The 21,660-nt window shown below is 43.4% G+C and overlaps 1 protein-coding gene across 1 annotated transcript; it reads right to left on the bottom strand.

Moving 5' to 3' along the window:
* Positions 1–4,887: 4,887 nt before the first annotated feature.
* LOC125904317 (uncharacterized) lies at positions 4,888–20,255 on the bottom strand. Its single transcript, XM_049601659.1, has 6 exons — positions 20,011–20,255; positions 17,418–17,560; positions 14,276–14,340; positions 14,032–14,196; positions 5,082–5,186; positions 4,888–4,997 (listed from the first exon to the last, which is right to left on the bottom strand). Exons 1-6 carry the CDS (start codon positions 20,128–20,130, stop codon positions 4,954–4,956), a joined length of 642 nt encoding a protein of 213 aa, XP_049457616.1. The 5' UTR covers positions 20,131–20,255; the 3' UTR covers positions 4,888–4,953.
* Positions 20,256–21,660: the final 1,405 nt, after the last annotated feature.

Here is a 21,660-nt window from a genome sequence, read left to right as displayed (position 1 = left end):
AATAGGCTAAACTATTAATTTGGAGTTTGATTAATAATTAAATTAATGACAACAACCAAATTTAACAGTAACACCTGAAGGATTTCAGAGTTCTTGACGCAGCAGAGGTTGACTATTCATTCACCCTTGTGCAACATTAAACAGACAGCAGACATGATTCCAAAGAATTATATTTATTCACAAATTAGCAAAGCAAACCAAAACACACAAATTCTAACTAACTATATACAAGCTTGTTGTGTATGTGTGTGTGTGTGTGTGTGTGTGTATGTGTGTGAGAGAGAGAGAGAGAAAGAAGAGAAAGAAAGACAAAGGCGGGTGTGGTGATCAAGTAGCCGTTTGGCCTACAAAACAAAATAGCTGACAACAGACAACTACCAAAATGGCCGAATCAAGGCTGGCTCAAAGGGGGAGGTGTTCGTCTGACCGTGTGGTCAGGACAAAGACAAAGGAAAAGAAGCGGGAACTTTGAAATGCCTGTTTGGGTGTAGCTCTGTTGAAAGCCTGTTTGTTAATGAGTCTATGTCAATGTGACGTGTGTTGCAAACGGTCTGGATTAGTGCAGAGATTGTTTAGTTGCATGCAAGAATCTGTACAACAGTATTAGCAAACTAAACACTTAGCTGTGGTGAGGCCAACTAATCAATGATCTGACTGCAATCTATCACAACAATAACTCAGTAAACAGCATCAAATCACATACAACAAGTCAAACAGTCTTGCTTAGCCTGTAAAACTGTGATAAGCTATGCCCATTTGTTACATTACCGATCCTTGAGTGGATAGAAGAAAGAGTCACTTGGTGGTGGTGCTGTTAGCCGGCAGAAGAAGGCTGGGAAGGTGTGGTTCCAGCTGCAGTCTTTGTTGGGTCCTTTGTTCTAAAGGTTCTGATCTGAGGAAGCTGGTCGCTCGGGGTCCTTGCAGAGTTAGACGCTGGGTGCTAACTCACTTAGTTCCTTGTTGCTGGAAAGCTGGTTTGCAAATCTTGTGTTTGCCAGTGAGTCTGTGAATTGCCCTCCCTTTAGTGGTTTGGGCTATGGAGCAGGGGTTCGGGCCTCTGCTGTCCCAGGCCCAGCTGGAAAAAGGTGTTAGCTGCTGAAGCAGCTGGAGCAAAAGAGCACTGCTCCACGGTTGGAGCAGAGAAGAGGAAGAGAGAGTTCTGTGGAAGGCAGCAGATCTTTGTACCGATGCCTGTGACATCACAGAGTCACATGTCACTGTAAAAGGTCTTGTCCAATCAAGTTTGGGACTTGGGTCTCACTGAGGTGTGAGGTGAGACCTCCTGTGGAGATGGGTGCCACTTAGCTCTCTTTGTTTGAAGACAAAGAGCATGCAGAGGAAAAAGCCTTGAAATCAGTGATGATTTTACCAAATGACAAATCATCTGTGGTCCTGTGAATCCCAACACAGGCAACCAACCCAGAGGATGAACAGAGCTCCCACAGAGAGGAGGAGGAAGAAGAAGAGGAAAAAGGTTTGTTTTGATTGAAACCTAGGACTACAATCTGTAATAGTTTGTTGTTTTAAAAATCGATATGATATTGTTCTTGTAAAATTGTATAACATTGTTCTTCTCTTCTCTTCTCTTCTCTTCTCTTCTCTTCTCTTCTCTTCTCTTCTCTAACCTAGATGATGACCCAGAGCCTCCCATGAAGAAGTCAGCATTGGACCTGATGTTTGGAGGTTTCTCCACTCCAAGAGCACAGAAGAAGAGTTCAAGAGAAAGAGCTAAGGAGGAAACTGCCAAGTACAGGGGGAGGGATTGTTTAGATCTGCATGGTGATGTGTTGCAGTGGTGGAAAGAGCAGGTGGATCTCCCTCTTCTGTCCAAATTGGCCAGAACCTACTTGTCCATCCCTGCAACAAGTGTTCCTTCTGAACGAGTTTTCAGTACAGCTGGTGACGTAGTGACTTCTCAGCACAGTCTGCTACTCCCAGAACATGTAGACCAGTTAATATTTCTAAAGAAAAACCTGAAACTAAGCCATATGAGATAAATCATGCAGTGAAGTGAGGTGTTGGCAGTAAATGGCACTTACAGCATCGTTTGATTGCCAGTAGTTGATGGGTTTTTTTGCTTACATTGTTCGCAGTTAAGAAAGACTTGTTGGGAAATGTTTACATTTACATGTTCAATTTCTAATGGAAATCACACCAATACTTTTTCTTCCTAGTACACAGGAGTATTATGGACATTGCACTTTGCAAAGAAATACCTCTATTTGAGCACCTTGGTGAGAGTATCGTTTACAGCAGCTGTTACTGGCTGCCAGTAATAGTTTTATTTTTACACTTGAGTCTGTAAGATATTATTTGATTTTCATTATTTGTAAGGTGGAATTACAGCCATTTATGTTCACTATTCAGTCAACTAACTGAAACATTGTCAAGCACATCAGTCTGGCAGACAGTAGTATGTGTTGCTGATCATATTATTTGCACTATGCACATTGTTAATACTGTGCTTTCTGAAACTGTTCAACTGTGAAGTTTTATACATTTTGTATAATTATAGAGACACAGAATATAATTGAATATAACTCAGTTGAATAAAATTGAATGCTCTGTCTGTACATACTGAATTATGTCTGTTTTTTAAAAAATAGGATTTATTGGTTTGCTCCATAAAAACCAACCAAATATTACATACATCCCTCAAATTGATACAGAGAGTAAAGCAGAATTGTGCTATTGAGGTAAGAAACCTGATGTGGGCTAATACACTCCCGTACCGCAACTAACTGTATCGAATGATCACATCATATCGAACCGAATCCTTTTATAATTAAGTCATATCGTTATCAAATCATTTTTGAATCGCATCGTATCATGAACAGGAGTGATTGGTATCGCATTGTATCGAAAGGGGGCTTCAGTGTATCGCAAATGTATCGTATCGGTGGCAGCATATCGAGATGCGTATCGAATCGGCCTCAGTGGTGGAGATATAAATCCATAATAAACATACATCAATAGAAGAAATCCAATAAATAGGTTACGAAAAATAAAATAATTAAAACTGTGACACTGGGGTGTCGGTGGCTTAGTGGTAGAGCAGGCGCCCCATGTACAAGGCTGTTGCCGCAGTGGCCCGGATTCGAATCCAGCCTGTGGCCCTTTGCTGCATGTCACTCCCTCTCTCTCTCCCCCCTTTCACGCTTGTCTGTCCTATCCATTAAAGGCTAAAAGTGCCCAAAAAATATCTTAAAAAAAAACAAAAAACTGTGACATTAAAAATCCATAAAAATCCATAAAGTGTTGTAGTGCTGTTATTCACAGTCAATCAGTGCCCCTCATCATCTTCCTCTCTCCCCCCTCCCTGCCAGAGAGTTGTGCAGTCTAATTGCATGGGGGACCAAAGACTTCCGTAGTCTGTCAGTGGAGCAGCTCTGGGACAGCAATCTGTTGCTGAATGTGCTCCTTTTCAGTGTGAAGGCAGAGTGCAGGGGGGGATTGGTGTTGTCCAAGATTGACCTGAATCTGGAGAGTGTTCTCTGCTCTGTCACTGTCTCCACAGAGTCCAGCTTCAGCCCCACCACAGAGCCTGCCGTTTTAATGATTTTATTCAGCCGGTGAATGTTCCTCTTGCTGGTATTGCTCCCCAAGCAGACCACAGCATAGAGGAGCACGCTGGCAACCACCAACTGATAAAACATCTGAAGCAGCTTTGTGCAGATGTTGAACGATGCCAGTCTCCTCAGGAAGTACACCCTGGTTTGCCCCTTCTTGTAGAGGAGGTCGGTGTTCTGAGCCCAGTCCAGTTTATTGTCCAGTAGGAGCCCTATGTACTTATAGGAAGTGACTGTCTCCACTGCCATCCCTCCTATGCAGATTGGTTGTGGGGGAGTGGGCTGTCTCATGAAGTCCAGTACCATCTCCTTGGATTTTTCTATGTTCAGCTAGAGCTGGTTCTTCGCACACCAGCCTGCAAAGTCACTCACCAGTTTCCTGTATTCTCCCTCCTTATTCCCCCTAATACATGCTATGATGGCTGTCTCATCCGAGAATTTCTGCACGTGACAGAACTCAGAATCATGGTGGAAATCAGCAGTGTATAGAGTGAAGAGGAGGGGGGACAGCACAGTACCTTGTGGGGCTCCTGTACTGCAAGTCAGGGTGCTGGATACATTACCAGCCATCCTAACAAATTGTGGTCTTTCATCTCTCTAGTAAATGGTAAATGGTAAATGGACCTGCATTTGTATAGCGCCTTTCTAGTCATCTAGTGACCACTCAAAGCGCTTTTTACACTACGAGTCACGTTCACCCATTCACACACACATTCATACACTGGTGGCCGAGGCTACCATACAAGGTGCCACCTGCTACTCAGTTTTAACACACTCACACACCGATGGAACAGTCATCGGGAGCAATTTGGGGTTCAGTATCTTGCTCAAGGATACTTGTAGTAAAAAACTGATCTGAGTTCAGACTTTTCACTTACAGCATAGCTATACTCACAGATAACTGAGCCTCCTACCTGCCTGTCAGACAGTATCAACCCAGAAACCTTCTCCAGTCCGGACTGAGTGGAGTCCTGCGGGGATCAGCTATGAAGTCTGGTGGCCGCTGGCTGCGAGCGGAGCTAACTGCGAACAGCTACTGCTGCAATTTACAAACACCACAAATCCATTCAGCAGCTAAACATACCCATAGTCCGCCTGGTAGCCTGTAGTGTGTACAAGTGTTATTATTGTGGAGCTGCATCTCATCACATGAAGTTGTGACCCATCACACATGCACTACCTTTCCCTTTCACCTCACACAGTATCACCTCTCTACCTTTTCAACAGACCCCATCCCTCTAGGGAGGTGTCTCACAGTCTGAACACCACGGTGTTACACAATTTTATTAGATTCTAAATAAAAAACAAGGACCACATGTTTGATGTTTAAGTCTCTTTACTTCCTTAATTTCAATTTGAAATATTCAGGACAGTTGCCTTAAATTTAGTCAAATTTCATCTTAATGCCTTCGCCTTCAGCACAGAAACCTGCAGAGAAAAAAAAAAATCAGTTCTGTCTTACATCACACATCTTGATTTTATTGTTAAAGCAGACAGGTTTAGGTGAAGCACCGTTCTTGTGGTCATAGAGGAAGTCTGGCTCTCTGGAGAAGCCGAGGCAGCTTGCCTGCTTCTTGAAATATTCCATCTCTGAGTCCGTCAGGGTCGACACTCTGCCTGGAATCAAAACAACAAAAATGGATGAATGCTTTGGATATAAAATTTTCAACAGTATGCTCTCTGATGACTGCATTCTGACTGACTGTACATGCGTCGGTGTTGTGTTTGTCCGTCTGCAGCTCTACGGAAAACTGGCACCTTTTTCTGTTTTTTACAGTTTTATTCTCCACCACTGACAAATTGCTTAACCCAACAAGAACCATGCCTGCCGAACTTCTCATCTCAGTTGAATGCCATGAATTCACTGCCTTCTTTTGAGACAAAGTTTCCGATATCAGAAAATATCTAACAATTTCACACACTAATGAATCTGACCCGTCTCTGCCCATACATTATCATACTCCTGTCAGCACAATGCATAATTTCTCCCTTATTACCCTCAGTGATCTACAAGAGGTGATACAACAACTAATCTCCTCCACCAGCTCCCAGTTCCCACATTTTTTTTCAAAAGTGCATTCAATTGCCTGTCATCAGATGTACTCAATATTAACAGTTCTTTACAATCATGAATCAAGAGTGCTGTCGTCACACCATTTTTGAAAATGAATAACTTAGACCCATCCATAGTTAGCAATTACAGACCAATCTCCAATATCCCCTTTTCTTTCAAAATAGTTGAAAAGGTCACCTACGAGTAATTACAGAGCTACCTCTCACTCCATTATCTGTATTATGTGTATCAATCTGGCTTTGGAACCAACCACAGCACTGAAACAGCACTTATCAAAGTAATCAATTATTTAAATGTTAACAGAGCAGCTAATAAACTCTCCATCCTGGCAAATGTGGCCTTTGACTCTGTTGATCACACCATATTACTAAATAGACTAGAAAATTCAGTCGGCCTATCTGGAAATGTCATTACCAATAATTATTAATAATATTAATTGTCATTATTACTGTTTTTATTAAACAGACTCAGAAACCTGGTGGGCCTCTTTGGTACTGTTTTTAACCGGTTCAGCTCTTATCTCACAGATCGTTATTTCTTTGTAAGTATGGATACATGTTCCTCCAGAACGCATGAAATTAGGTGTGGGGTGCCCCAAGGGTCAATTTTAGGTCCACTTCTTTTTAATCTATACAGCCTTTCCCTTGGGGACGTCATCAGGAGGCACGGCATCAGCTTCCACAGCTACGCAGATGACACACAGCTGTACATGGCCGTGTCTCCTGATGACACAGGGCCAATTGATACCCTTTTTAAACCTTCACAATGTGTAAAGAACCTGGGCGTCATTTTTGACTCTGAGCTTAGTTTTCTTCCACACATAAAAAATGTAACAAGACAGGTTTTTGTCATCTCAGGAACATAGCCAGAGTCCGCCCGTTTCTCTCTCAGGCTAACACGGAGGTGCTGATGCATGCTTTTATCTCTTGTCGTTTAGATTATTGTAATGCCCTGCACTCTGGTCTTCCCAAAAAGACCATCTCTAATCTGCAGCTACTCCAAAACTCAGCTGCACGAGTGCTGACGAGGACCAGAGGGCAGGCGCACATTACACAGGTTTTAAGATCACTGCATTGGCTCCCTGTGTGTTTCAGGATTGATTTTAAGGTTCTTTTATTAGTTTTTAAATGTCTTAACAGTCTTGGGCCATATTATTTATTTGACCTGCTTTTATCATATCAACCCTCGCGGATCCTGAGGTCCTCCGGCACCGGCCTTTTAACTGTTCCAAAAGTTAGAACAAAAACCCACGGGGAGGCTGCATTCAGCCATTATGGCCCTCACTTATGGGATTGCCTGCTGGACAGCATCAGGACTGCAGACTGTTGATGTTTTTAAAAGGAGGCTTTTTCACCTTTTTAATTTGGCTTTTAACTGATTTCTTTTACTCTTTTAATTCTTATGTTATTTTAATTTCTAATGTGTTTAAATTATTTATTTTTAAATCTTTACGCATTTTATTATTATTAAATTTCTAAATCTTCATTTATTATCATTACTTTATCTCATACTTGTTTTATCTTATCATATTGCCTTTTAGTCTTCTAGTTTTTAGCTCCAGTGTTTCCTCATGGGGGGCCCTCCACACTGAGAGGTGTGTCCGGTCTGCCCGCGGGGACGTCGTCCTGGAGATCCCTCAGGTCCGGAGGACTGGGGGGCTCTGCACCATGTGTAGAGTCTACCCCGGTCTGTCTGGGTCGGGGTGGTCTCTGTGGTGGCGCTCCCTGTGGCCGTAGGCTGTGACACCTCTCAGTGTGGATGAGCTCCCCATAGGTTTTTCTTTCCTCACCTGGTTCCTCAGTGCCCAGCCATGTTACCATATTGACCATATTGACTGTGTTTGTGTGTGTGTCCGTGTGTGTGTGTGTGTGTGTGTGTGTGTGTGTGTTTATATGTGGGGGTGGGAGGGGCGGGTTTTCAATATGTATGTAATATTTTTGTTGTATGTTTTTATTCTGTGAAGCACTTTGTGCTGCATTTTTAATGTATGAAAAGTGTTATACAAATAAAGTTTGATTTGATTTGATTGACCTGGCTCTCCTCCTACTTAAGCGGCAGGACATTCTCTGTCTCCCTTGGCAATCACAAATCTGGCAACTTTGATATCTGCTTTGGGGTCCCACAAGGCTCAGTCCTGGGTCCCTTACTGTTTAACCTTTATATGCTGCCACTCGGTTCCATCATAACCAAACACAATGTATCTTATCACTCATATGTAGATGATACACAATTATATATTTCACTTTCTCATTATAACCTCAGCCCCATAAATGACCTGGTTATCTGCATCAATGACATTAACATCTGGATGACCAAAAACTTTCTACAATTAAACAAAGACAAACGTGAGATTCTTCTGGTGGGCGCCAAACATCTGAGGGAAGAGATCAGTTCTAAACTGATTTCACTGTCTCTTAAACCTAATGAGCAGGTCAGAAATCTAGGTGTTGTCATGGATCCAGAACTCAGCTTTACAAGCCATGTCACAAGTATCACAAGGACAGCATTTTACCACCTAAAAAATATTTTCAAAGTTAGATCAATGCTGTCTCAGTCAAATGCTGAAAAACTGGTTCATGCCTTCATCTCCTCCAGACTAGATAACTGTAATGTCCTTCTTGCCGGACTCCCTAAAAATACTGTAGGATGGCTCCAACTTATTCAAAATGCTGCAGCCAAAATACTGACTGGGGCAAGAAAAACAGAACATATTACTCCCATACTCAAAACACTTCAATGGCTTCCAATAAAATACAGAATTGATTTCAAAATACTGCACTCTCACAGTTTACAAAGCATTTAATGGTTCTGGCTCTTCAATACATTTCTGACCAGCTCACAGCCTACGTACAGCCCAGAACCCTCAGATCATCAGACACTGATCTCCTAACTGTGCCCATGATCCAAAATAAATTTGTTGAAGGTGCATTCAGTCATTATGGTCCCACTCTCTGGAACAAACTGCCTGATGATCAGAGATTCTCTGCAACTGTGTCATTCTTTAAAGTCAAGCTTAAGACCTACCTGTTATCCCAGGCCTATGAATAGCTAGTCTCTCTCTCTCTCTCTCTCTCTCTCTCTCTCTCTCTCCCTCTCTCTGTTTCTTTTGGGGATTTGTGATTGGGTATGTCTTTGCGAGTGGGTGGGCTAGGGATGAATTAATGTTATTTTTATTCACATGGTGTATGTAAAAGCGCATTGAGATTACTCTGTATGAAATGTGCTATATTATTAAAATTTGATTTGATCTGATTTGATAAAATGTGTTCTCTATCGCATTGAGATTATCTCCCCATCCAGTAGTTATAACTATGGGAATTATCCCCATCTGGGGTAATCGACGTAGAAAATTAATAATCTTCACACACACACACACACACACACACACACACACACCACTTTACGTGGCCGGCATGCGCCAGGCTATAAAAGCCCCACCTTGCACATGCACCCAAGGATTCACTGATTTCCACCTGTCGGAGTCGACATGAGAGCAGAAAGAAAAGAGAGAGGAGTTTAGAATTTTGTCCACTTACCACCGCTGTCCGGTGTCAAAGAAAATAATCCATACTGTGGCCACACTCACATCTGTTGGCTCAGGGAAACTAATTAAAGACAGTTAGCCCAAGCAACCTCAGCCTGCTTGGGGGCAGGAAGATCTGCAGGGCTGGCTGGATGCAGCACAGCATGGCAAGTCTAAAAGGGGCAGAGAACACGGCAGTGGCCAGGGGCTACCCAAGCCCATGCCTCAGTCCTGACGTGACATCACCCCCAGCCTTCCCTTGCCCTCGGGCTCTGGGGCCAGACCCCTGGGTTGTTTCAACAATGACCCAGGGGTATTGTTTACAGTTCTGAAGCATTCCTCCTCTGACAAGGGTGGCTGCATTTTCCATTATTGCAGACCACAGCACAGGGACTAGGAAATCTTCACTCTCATGGTGAAGTCAGCTATCAGGGAAGTGAAAGAAGAAGTTGAGCAGGCAGGATTTATTCCCGCTATTCTCTTGTTCCGAAGTGGGATGGGACACTCAGGCCTGTCTTAGACCTCAGGGGGCTGAACAAATTCCTCAGGCCCCTGAAGTGCAAAATGTTGACCGTGCCGAGGGTCAAGCAGGCTGTCTGGGTAAGCAACTGGTTTGCAACTGTCGACCTCAAGGATGCCTATTTTCAAATTCCAATCTGGGAGGGGCACAGGAGGTTTCTCAGCGGCATCTCACTGGCACCCCGCACCTTCACCAGGTGCGATGCAGTCTTGGGGCCTCTGCCGCAGCTGGGTCTCAGGATACTGAACTATAAGACGACTGGCTAATATGTGCACTGACAGAGGAGCAATGCCGCCATCATGTGTCTGTGTTGTTGGATCACTTTCAGAGTCTGGGGCTGTGCATCAACGAGAAAAAGTGCAATCTCCAGCCTGCACAGGCCACCCAGTTTCTAGGCATGTGACTGGATGCCAGAGCTGGGTTGGTGATGCTGTCACAGGACAGGCAGGTTTCAATCAGGAACTGCCTCTCTCATTTTCAGCTGGGTGCCAAGGCCACGTGGCGACTGTGTCTCTGCCTCTTGGGTCTTATGACAGCCTTGGTACAAGTGGTGCCATTGGCTCTTCTACACATGCACCCAGTCCAGAGGCATCTCTTCAGCCTGGGGCTCTGTCCACAGAGACAGCTGCAGCAGTGTCATCACCATGCAGCTTTGTGTGGACCTCAGGTGGTGGCAGGACCCAGCCAACATCTCGAGGGGGAGTATGCTTGGTCCAGTACTGCATTGCCAGGTGCTCTCTGTGGGTGCATCCCTGGACAGGTGAGGTGCACTCCACAAGTCAGGGGCACCAGTGAGGTCTGGAGCGCCCGCTGGAAGGGCTAGAATATCAATGCTCTCGAACTGAGAACCATTCCCCTGGCCCTCCAGCATTTTCTCCTGAGTCTGCAAGGCTGTCATGTGCTAGTAAGAACCGACAGCACAGTGGCAGCAGCATATGTCAACAGGCAAGGGGGTCTGGGCTCCCCAAACCTCTGGAGAATAGCAAACAGACTGTGGGCCTGGGCATAGACACGGTTCCTGTCCGTCAGGGCCATGCACGTGCCCGGATTGGTGAATTGGGGTGGACCTTCTCCACAGGGGAGGCCCAAGTCTAGGAGACTGGAGGCTGCACCTGGAGGTGGTTGGGGAGATCTGGCACCGCTTTGGCAGAGCAGTGGCCAACCTGTTCGCAACCAGGGACAATGCCCACTGCCCACTGTTCTTCTCCATGGAGTGGGACTCTCCCCCCCTGGGCTTCGATGCCATGGCACACCAGTGGCCCCATTCCCTCTCCTCCCATATCTGCTGCAGAGAGTTTGGAAGGAGGAAGTGCAGCCGATCCTGGTGGCTCCGAACTGGCCCCACATGACATGGTTCTCTGAGCTCCCTGTCTGGTGGGACCTTGTGAGTCAGGTGCAGGGGCCGCCTCCACGGGGGCTCAAACTTTGAGCCTGGCCCCTGAGAGGGCTGGTTGGCTAGGCTTGGGACTTGTGCATTCAGTGTTTCAGACCATGCAGAGTGCTCGGGCACCGTCCAAGAGGGCTGCATACTATTACCGCTAGGAGCTCATTGCATCATGGCGCACAACTAACCGGATCCATGCACCGACATGTGCAGCCCTAAAGGTGCTCTGGTACCTGCAGGGGCTGCTTGAGGTGGGAAAACCACCTTCAACCCTAAGAGGCATGGTGGAAGCTATCAAGGCTGTGGCAGGGTGCCACCGTCTCTGAGGTCTCTGCACCTGCTACATGGTCAAGTCCATCCACATTTGCCAGATTTTACTGCCTGAAGGTGGCTGCTGGCACCTCTTTTGAGGAGCGTGTGTTGAGTGCCACCACACAGTAGGCCATGTAATTCCATGCCCCTGAGCTGGGGGGACGCCTTACCCAGCCAGGGTGATGTCGTATATTATTGTCAATGGCCTGGCAGCAGGCTGGTCAACTGAGCGGTCTTCCTGCACCCAACCCCTGCATCTGGCAGGGTTGGTTGTGCTTTTGGTTGCGTCTGGTGCCTGGGCATCAGTGCAGTGGCACACAGTGTCTGCGGTGTCACTGTCCGTTGAATGCACAAGATGTTGTACATTTATTTATAGTTCATGGGTGTTTTTTCGTATATACACACCTATTGGGTATTTTCTGTTGTTAATGCACCTGGTAGCAGGGATGTCTCATTTGAATACCAGGAGAGGGCTTGTATACCTGTATCTGCTCTGTCTCCTGGAACCCCTCACAGTGTGTCTTAAAGGGATAGTTTGACATTTTGGCAAATTTGCCTATTGCCATAATCCCTATAGTCATATGAGTAGGTACATTACCTTTAATTATCAGTGCCTGTTGTTCTGAGATCAGTGGGGCAGAGCTGCCTGCTGCTTGGCGCACAAAATGGAGGTTAACGGTACAGCCCCCTCTCTCCCTCAAAACTAATCAAATACACCATCAAATGACTCCAAAACGCTGTTGTGGACAACCTGTAGCTTACACATTCACCACGCTATGAAATAATAATGTAACATTATGAAACAGAGTTGTTTTGAAGCTTAATGCACTGCCGGATCTATATTCCAGACATAGAGTACTTGCTGGGCTGAGTGATTTCAAACAGCGTATGTTTAGTGCAGTTACTCCTGTCATCAAAACAACAAGTTTGTTGAGAAGAAGCCAGGAAGCCATACAGAGGAAGAGTTACAGGTTTTGGAAGAAGCGAGAGCAAGAAGAGAGGCTGAGGCTGCCGAGCAACCAGGGGCTGAGGAGAGACCCAGAGCCAGCATGGATTGGTGGTGTAAATGTGGGGCTTATTGGCCACTTTATTAGGTACACCTGTGCAATCTAATACAATCCAGTACAACAGCTCTGCCACACATTCTATGTTTACAAAGCTTTTACATTTTCAATTTTTGTTGACATTGTCAGAAAGGTGATTATTCTACGTTATTATTGAGGTCGTAGTGGGTGGTGCTGGTGTACTGGAGTGCAATATTGAAAAGTGTTCCTAATATTTTGTCCCCCTCAATTAGACAAAATTAGAAGGCCACCCTAGTACAACACCACCATTCACTATGACCTCAATAATAAACAAAGTAGAATCATCACTTTCTAGACAATGTCAACAATAACCGAAAATTTATAAGCTTCGGGGAAAAAATCATGGTATAGTCGTTCTACTGGATTGCATTAGATTACACAGGTGTACCTAAAGAAGTGGCCAGTGGCTGTATGTTACATACATATGTTGATGGTAGGATGGGACGAGAGTACGCCGCAAAATAATCACCGGAACATGGGGAGAACATGCTAATTCCACACTAATAAATCACCACAACTCTTGGGGGAACAACAACATAAAATGTTCCCTTGCAGTCTATTTATTCCCAACAATGAAAAGTAATGCCAGTCACCTCACTATATGCTCTGGGCAAGCACTTATCCATAACCACAACAACATTTGCATGTTAGCCTTATTTACCATGCTTGGGTTGCAGGCTAATGTTACTCAACATGGAGGTAACGTTACAGCAGAGAGATTGCTGAGCAAAATACACAACGATCACTTGCCACGTCTGCTCGTTTTGTGATGCTGACAGATGGTATGGCAGTATCTTTCATCCTTTCACTGTAGTCCTCTGGTAAAAAATGGTTGGAGCAAACAAACATTTTCCAGACCATTTCCACAGGCGTGTTAGGGTCGATGTCCAGCACAAATAGTCATTGTTTCATCCTGTCCGTATTTTTGGTTGGTACCACGTGAAACTTCACTTTGCTCCATGTCTTCGGCTTGTTACCGCAACCCTTTACAATACATGTGTAAACCATGATTTACAACAGCACTCTGTAAACTTTTCTCAAACTTTCTGGTGCGTCCAGCTGACGATACCGCAAATGCAAGGCTGCAAGCAATAACTACAGCACTGTCTCAGGTACAAACTGTGCCACTCTGCCCAGTGGTTTACTCAAGAAAGTAGTTCAGAGTATTTGCTTCACGTGTCGTAATGTTACTTAATTATACATTATTATTTCATAGCGTGGGGAATGCACAAGCCATGTGTTGTCCACTAGAGCGTTTTGGAGTCATTTGATGGTGTATTTGATTAGTTTTGAGGGAGAGAGGGACCTGTACTGTTCACCTCCATTTCAGCTCTGCCCCACTGATCTCAGAACAGCAGGCACTGACAATTAAAGGTAATGTACCTACTCATATGACTAAAGGGATTACGGCAATAGGCGAATTTGCCAAATTGTCAAACGATCCCTTTAAAGGATTCCCATAGTTATGATATAACAACTGGGTGGGGAGATAATCTCCTCACTCAGAACCAAGGTTACAAAGTGACCAAATGTTATTTTCTCTCTCTGGATCATTCCTTCTTACACATCAAATAAAGAGCCCGAAAGTTGATCTCGTCGCCTGTAACCTCGCCTTCGATATTCAGCACATGAAGTAACTTGTCGAGGTCTCTGGCGGTAGTGTTGATGTTCATGATCATGCAGCCATCAATGCTCGGCAGCACATGGAACTTAGATGTGATGTTGCTGACTGAGGACAGAAACAAAGTCAGATTTTTTTTAAAAACAGAACTAAAAACCACAGAAAACTGTCACATAAGGTAACTTACGTGATGTTGTTGCAATGTTGTCGTCATAAGCTACGTTGACAGATGCAGCCAAGCAGGTTCCATTCCTGGGAAAAACAACGGAGGAAGAGGTGAGTTCATATTCTGACAAAGCTGTTTTATGATTTCTCATCCATGTTGGTTAAAAAGTTAAGATTCCATCCACTGATGAAGACTGAGTGATACATTTGGAAGCTCTGAAAAAGTTAGGATTTTTTTTGTCAAACGACTCCTGAGGTCAAGGTGTTTGATCTTTAAGCCAACGCAGACGAGAAGTCAATACTTTGATATTAATCAAATAGAACATTTGAGCTGCTTAGCTTTCACTTTTAGTCGGGATAGATTTCGTTTAACTGCTGGTTCTACTACTATATCAATCACAATTCAGACCAAAGATCTGCAGTGAGACCAAACTGTTTTAGAACGTTGCAGAGAGAAGTTGCAGTGGTGTGAACTGGCCAGTCTGAGCTTGACTCAAGCCGGCTGATGGTGTCATGTGAAACTCTGAGGCTAAAATCGCCGGCAGCTGGTTTTCAGCAGCCAATCAGCTTGTTGTGAAGTCCGCTGCTCAAGTCAAAATGACCGCAGACAACGCGTTCGCTTGCTGTGGCAGGTGCTTCATCCCCGCCAAGCCCTCTGTTTCCGTCCTCAGGGTGTGCCGGTGTCGGATGGTGGGTCGCTGCTGCTGCTTGCTGTATGTGCTCATGCCCTGGCCACATACATTATCACTGACTGATTAATTGGTGCTGGTTATTAATATTATTGTGGCGTATTGATTACGAAAACAGTCTATCTGATGCTGGTTTTGTTTCTGCAACTGTAGCCGGTATCTCACTATAACTATCCTTATTCATATTTTAAGAAGCTACAAATTATATTCAGTTACAAAATAAACCTGAAAAGCTGCAAATCAGAGCAGAAGTACAGAGATTGTTGCATAGAGATGATACACCGTCTCATCTAGTTGACTTGGTGAGAACAGGGAACGTTGCAGAAGTTTCATTGCAAGAAGTTGCCTGTTTCAACTCGTCTCATTGTGAATCTTTGGTCTGAACTGGGCTTTATAAAAAGCACAAGAGCTTCAGCATAAGGAATGAATTAAACAGTGTTTTGTCTGCTATCGTTAACATTTCCAGATAAACAACAATACTGGAATTTATGCTGCGTTCGACTGTACTCAGAACTTGGATAAATCTGACCTGCGAATCTGAAAAGTGCAATAGAACGGCCCTTGAGTTCAGGACTCCGACTCAGGAATTTGGGCAGGATCCAAGCAGCCCGAGTCAGTCGGAATGATGTCATAGCAAAATGGCGTCGCACACCATGAGAGGAAAACAGAGTCACTTTCTCCTCAACTTTTACTGTTATGTGTCATCTAATTTAGCATTTGTGTAACTAAAAGTGTAGAATGCGCGTATGTAGTAGTATTTCCCATTCTGTACCCGTCTTTAAAATAGACTTTCTATATAGTTCTGCGCGTACAATGCAGCAAGACAGGCCAGTTGACACCTGTACGGCTCGCTTTTACTTGTTGATGCCTGTATAAGGTCAATGATGCATGGAGGATTTCCCTCGCTGGTGCGTTCAGGACTGTGTGTTGTAGAAGAGCGTAAGTTATTTAAGTCATATTTACAGCATATGACGTTTCTCTTTCTCCCACAAGTAGCTAATATACTTCCCCAGCAGTAAATTTTGATGCTCGAAAAGCATCCAAACAAACATCCCCTTACTGTGGCCGGCCATGTTTTCCGAGCTTGCGCAATGAAACACATTTATCTTGGAAGTCGGAATTTCCGACCCGGATCTTTCCGAGTTCCGAGTGCAATTGAAAGCAGCATTGAGGTCATGTTGGCAGGTGTCTCCTGCTCTGTGCTGTTCTTTAGTAGTAGGACTAACTAGCTAACTTGCAACACAATAATAATGTTCCTTTCTACATGGACCATCAGCTCAAGAGAATGCTGATTTTGTCCCTTGGACCTGTTAGATTTAGTCCCAGTCTGGTAGCCAGGCCCCCAGCTGCTCCGCTCGAGTTCGCACTTCTCACACTCATCGCTTGTGCATAAAAGGAGAGGGATGATGCATTGATTTGTCGAGCAATGCGCTCCCAGGTCTGCCTCTTCCCTTGTGCCATGATCCCGGGACCGAATTTCCCTCTTAAAACTCCTTTGTTCTCCTCCACGACCTGTGCCAACAGCAGGCACTGCTCTTCTGTCCAGTTCGGCTTTCTCGTTCTTTTTTTCTCCATTTCGTTCATTGTTTTGGTCATTCTGCCAAATCAAACCGCTTTTTACAAGGAGGCCAGCAATCACAGTAATTGCTGATAGCTGAGTCTGCGTCCACCATTAATATCAAGTAGATTAAGTAGTAAAATTACCAGCATGGTGAGTAAACATAACAAGCAAATCAATATAATAATCTGCATGTGAATGAGGTACATTCAAACATTTTGAAGCTGTGTAACAATTAATTTAATTTTGCTGAGTTTCATCATCATGACATAAAATTATTTTCACGATTACACATTTCTTAATACAGTCTAAGTTCTATGATCGGTTGATTTCACTGTCCATTCATTACTAGGAGCGCATTTGTTTTTGTTTTGTTTTTTTCTTTTTTCCTTTTTGTAACAACCAATCACAGCTTTTAGAAGACTGCGTCATACCTAGCAATGGGGTCACCCACACCTCCTCACTAAGATAAAAGTTTCTGTCCCCTCCTTGCTCAGAGTTGCTCTCAGAAACCTCCTGAATCACTCTTAAGCTAAGGTTCCTTGCTCGGAATTTTTAGGCAAAGTTAGGAGTTTTCTGAGAGGACTCTGAGAATCTTTGTGAATCTTTTTCTCAGAATGACGTCACTAAGAGCTACTTTTAGTCTTAGGATTCTTTGTGAATATGGGTCCAGATGTTCAGCTGTTGATTCAAGATGTTTTAGTGATAACAGAGTATCATATGCATCGTAACTGGATGTCATGATTTGGAAATAAGTGAGCCAGGAGCAGCATATAGACAAAAAAATGAAGGAAGATGGACCTAAGGAGGTAAAGTGATCAAACCTAGCAGGTTTTGAATGTGTTTTCTTTCTTCTAATGTTTTCTTAACTGTGATAAAACAGAAATTTACAGTTATTTTGTAATGTATCAACTCACAACTTCTCTTCTTGAGATACAACATCTTCATCTGGGCTTGACGAGGCGTTGACATTCATCCAGGAGCTCTCTGTTACTTTCAGGATGGCGTTAAATGCATCACTATCAGTGTAACCAACGATGAAATTCCACCGGCCGTACAGCTGCACACGGACATGAAGTCAGTCAGGGACAGACACACACATTTTTCAATAAACCAAAACCAAAATGTGTGTGGTAGGGGTGGGCGATATGGCCCAAAAATAATATCACAATATTTCAGGGCATTTTTGCCATTATGACATTCTGTACAATATGACAAATTAGTAAAAAAAAAAATTTTATTGTTAATTTAAGAACAGAATTGCAACAAAATAAGTGACACACTTTAACAGTTTGCCTTCAACTATTAAATAAAAACTAAAGAGGGGCGTCGGTGGTTTAGTGGATAGAGCAGGCGCCCCATGTACAAGGCTGTTGCTGCAGCGGCCTGGGTTCGAGTCCAGCCTGTGGCCCTTTGCTGCATGTCATCTGCTCTCTCTCTTCCTCTTTCATGCTTAACTGTCCTATCAATTAAAGGCAAAATGCCCAAAAAATATCTTTTAAAAAAAACCTAAAAACTAAAGAAAAATGATCTCTCATTTCTTTAGTTTGTGAACAACAACAGAAGCAAGAATCATATCTAACATGTATTGTCCAAGCTCATTCCAGAAGGTTGAGTAAAACTGGGGTGTAATACCATGCCATCCTGGTGATTTTCCCCTTTCCATGCCAAAGATGGCTGCCTTGAGCTCATTTAATGTAATAGGGGTCCCCAAGTGGTCTGCTTCCTCCTGGGATAAAGATGGGAGGTTTATGTTTCCCATAAAGTCGTCCTGTTAAAGCTATAGTTGGTAATCCTGTTCAGAAACACTTCTTGTTATATTGGGTGAAATGGTCCTTCCATCCTGAGAGTAGTCAATATATAATGTGTTCAGAGAAAGGAATGAAAAAAATCCGACCTCTGTGGCAGCTGCAGGCCTGTAAAACCTCTGACCAATCCCTGCCATTCGGTGCAAATGGAAAGAACCAATCAGATACCTTCATGTCTCGTCCTGCCCGAGCCCCCCTCTGTTAGCAGGAGTTTGCTGAACAATGGCAGAAAAAATGCAGCCAAAAGTACCACTTCCAGCGTTACTTGTAACGGCCCGCCCCGCTAAACAGGCTGAGAATATAAAGTCGGAGGCAGAAAAGGCTGCGACGAAAAAGGCTTTGGATAAAGCGAGAGGACAAACCAGACGTCAACATCAGTGCAGCTTTTGAACAGTGGAGACAACTGAGGGAGCTGAAGGGCCTGAAAAATGATGCAGAGGTTGCTGTCTTTCTGTTGGACAGGTAATTATTTGTTTGCTTCGGGGGGATTTGTTATGTTGCTTGGCTCTCCTCTGCCCTGTTGACTCCTGCAGGATGCGCGTTCAAGCTTGTGGGGGCGTGGCTTTGGACGGAGCACTGACGGGAAGGGGAGGAGGGGGCGGAGCTTAGAGGAGGTGCCACTTTCAAATCTTGCTAGCTCTCCAACATTACCAACTATAGCTTTAACAGACCCTGTGTAGAACTAATTGATGTGATATTTGAGAATTTTTCATTTTGTCTTCATGTCAAAGCAAGGAGGCTTGGGCCTGAGTCCTGAATATTAAGCATTCTGCTCTCTGTCTTAACAACGAGTTCCGTTGTGAACGGATAGTATCAATAGTTAATTTTACACTGTCAGAGAAAGAAACTTGTTGTGTATACTCTAATTCAGTCAGTTTTGCCTCCAGTTCATTTATCTTAGTTAATATGACCTTGCTCTGACAGGATGAAAAAGATATTGCAATATTCCTTATGAATCCTTTCAAGGTGCCCCAGAAAATGCAAGGGTCACCAACTGAACCCTTGTTTATTGAGACAAATTCACGTAACTCATCTTTAAAAAATTCACAAAATGTTTGTTGCTCAACAGTGATGTGTTAAAGCGCCATTGGGCAGCTTTATTAGGTGTATTTCTGAGGGTAATTCACCAGATTGATGCCTTTAAATCAAATATATACAAAATTTTCTCCCAGGGGAGCATGCCCCCAGACCCCCCTACAGGGTTTGGAACAATATCTTATTGTTCAGACTTAGATATTTTACCCTACTTGTATGTGCCCCTGTATCAAAAGGACTGGCCCTAACTTGCCCCCCCCCCATTGAAACATAACGTAAATGGTGATGTTTCATGATACATACTGCTGTTCTTACAGCAATTCCAAAACCGCCAGAGACTCTGGATGAAAAAAAAAAAAAAAAAAAAAATTCAACATGGTTCTCAACTTGCAGCACTGTCTAATCCAAAAAAAGATGGTAGCAGGTGGCTACCTGGATTGAACAGAGTCACATCCTGTGAAAAAGCTTAAAATATTTTTCGATTATGCAATTTAGTTCTGTATTTATCTTACAGAAGCATCAGAACTATATGCTTAGCTCTGACTCAAATGCAATGCTAATGCTTATCCATGAGAGGCCCAAACTGAGCAAGAATTCACCATAAAGCTAAATACTGCTGATATCTAAGAAACCCAAAGACCCAGACAGGAGTCAGATGAGGGCTTACCGTTGAGCGGTCAGCCAGAGACAGAGGTGTGACCAAGGGTTGGCATTCTTCAGGTGTCAGAGCCGAGGTGCTCAGAAACAGCCCCACTACCAGGAGTTGACTGCTGATCCACAGATTCATGATGCTACAACTGATCAGCTTCGGAATGTAACTGGAAGAGATCTCAGATGACAGGTGCACAACACACAAGCAACAACGACTGAGCCTCAACAAGCCAGACAGCCGTTATAGAAGCGGCTGGTAGCAGAGTTACGGCATTCAACTTTTTTTTTTTTTTTTGCCCAGAGTTGGGCAACCAATATTTCAGGTTCAGGTTCAAAGGGTATATCAGTGTTTGCTGTGGGATTTCATAACCACACTGTTGGTTTTGTGTGTTAATCAGTAACTGATTTGTTGAAGGGTCGTTTACGGTCACAAGCACGTCATATTTTCACAACCTGTTTATGAAAAGGGACTTTTCCAAACCTCCATCTAAAAAATATAGTATTTGATGGATGTGCCAAATTTCAGGTGCTCTAACATCATCAGAGTCAGGGATATGGCAAGATTGGCAATGTGGATTCATTGCTAGGACCATAAAAATTTTGTGAAATTGGGTCTCCATGTAGCAACTTTATAATAATAATAATAATAATAATAATAATAATAATTTTTATTTATAAAGCGCTTTTTAAAACAGTTACAAAGTGCTTTACATGTCAATAATTAAAACAGACAAGACATGAAAACAACATCTGTTGTAAGAACTGCTAAAAAACACTTACGTATAAAAGCTGAGGAAATACAAGACAGTTTAAATGAACTTAAAACTCAAGTAAAATCAGGAAAGACTCTCAGATAAAATTATGTTTTAAGAAGGGATTTGAAGAGATCACTGACTCAGCTGACCTGATTTCCTCGGGCAGACTGTTCCAGAGCCTCGAGCCCTGACAGCAAACGCTCCTCTTTAGTTTTCAGAGTACAAAGTACGTCCTGGCATGTATGGCACTATGAGGTCAGAGATATAGCTGGGAGAGAGACCATAAAGAACCTTAAAAGTAACTGGTAAAATCTTAAAATCTATTTTAAAACATACTGGGAGTCAGTATAAAGAGGCTGAGTTAAATGGGATATGGGATTTAAGTCAGTGTTTAGCAGGTATGTCCTTCCTTCAGATACTGTTAATATGCGTATTTGAAGTGTGTAATAGAGGTTATTGCTCTAATGTAAAATGGGATCTCGTTCCAGATTTTAGTGTAAGTGTGTCAAAATGATCTCTGACCATAATTGTTTTTTGTAATGTGGTACAGGAATAAATGCATGTGAAATTGATCTAGTAACGTGTTGCTGTCTTGTGTTGTGACATGGAAGTAAAGCATTAAGTGTAGGATTGTAGTTGTTGTTTATGATCTGAAAGTAGAATTTAATTTAATTTATTTGTGTAGTTTTGAAAAGTCAAGGCATTAGACTGTAAGACTGTGGAGATGAGTCCAAATGGGGAGGTTACCATGGATCTCACAAGCTCTGTTGTATAGTCTTGCAATGGGTTCCATGGTGCTTCCCTGCCATTGACGAGATATTCCAGCAAACAAAGAAGAAAGAAATCTGCCATAAAACCAGAAGAAAATGTTGTTTACAGAAATGTAAATACCTTGTTCAGAGTACAGAGAA

Source organism: Epinephelus fuscoguttatus, linkage group LG17 (assembly GCF_011397635.1).
Source record: "Epinephelus fuscoguttatus linkage group LG17, E.fuscoguttatus.final_Chr_v1".
NCBI classification, from domain to species: Eukaryota; Metazoa; Chordata; class Actinopteri; order Perciformes; family Serranidae; genus Epinephelus; species Epinephelus fuscoguttatus.
This window is presented reverse-complemented; position numbering and strand designations above follow the sequence as displayed.

Bases quoted from the DNA above. Each gene is read 5' to 3' on its own strand.
- LOC125904317 (XM_049601659.1), bottom strand. From the start codon at position 20,130: ATGAATCTGTGGATCAGCAGTCAACTCCTGGTAGTGGGGCTGTTTCTG. The intron at 17,561-20,010 runs GTAAGCCCTCAT...GTCCGTGTGCAG, and splicing joins CTCTGGCTGACCGCTCAACG to CTGTACGGCCGGTGGAATTT. The intron at 4,998-5,081 runs GTGCTTCACCTA...TTTTCTCTGCAG, and splicing joins CCTCTATGACCACAAGAACG to GTTTCTGTGCTGAAGGCGAA.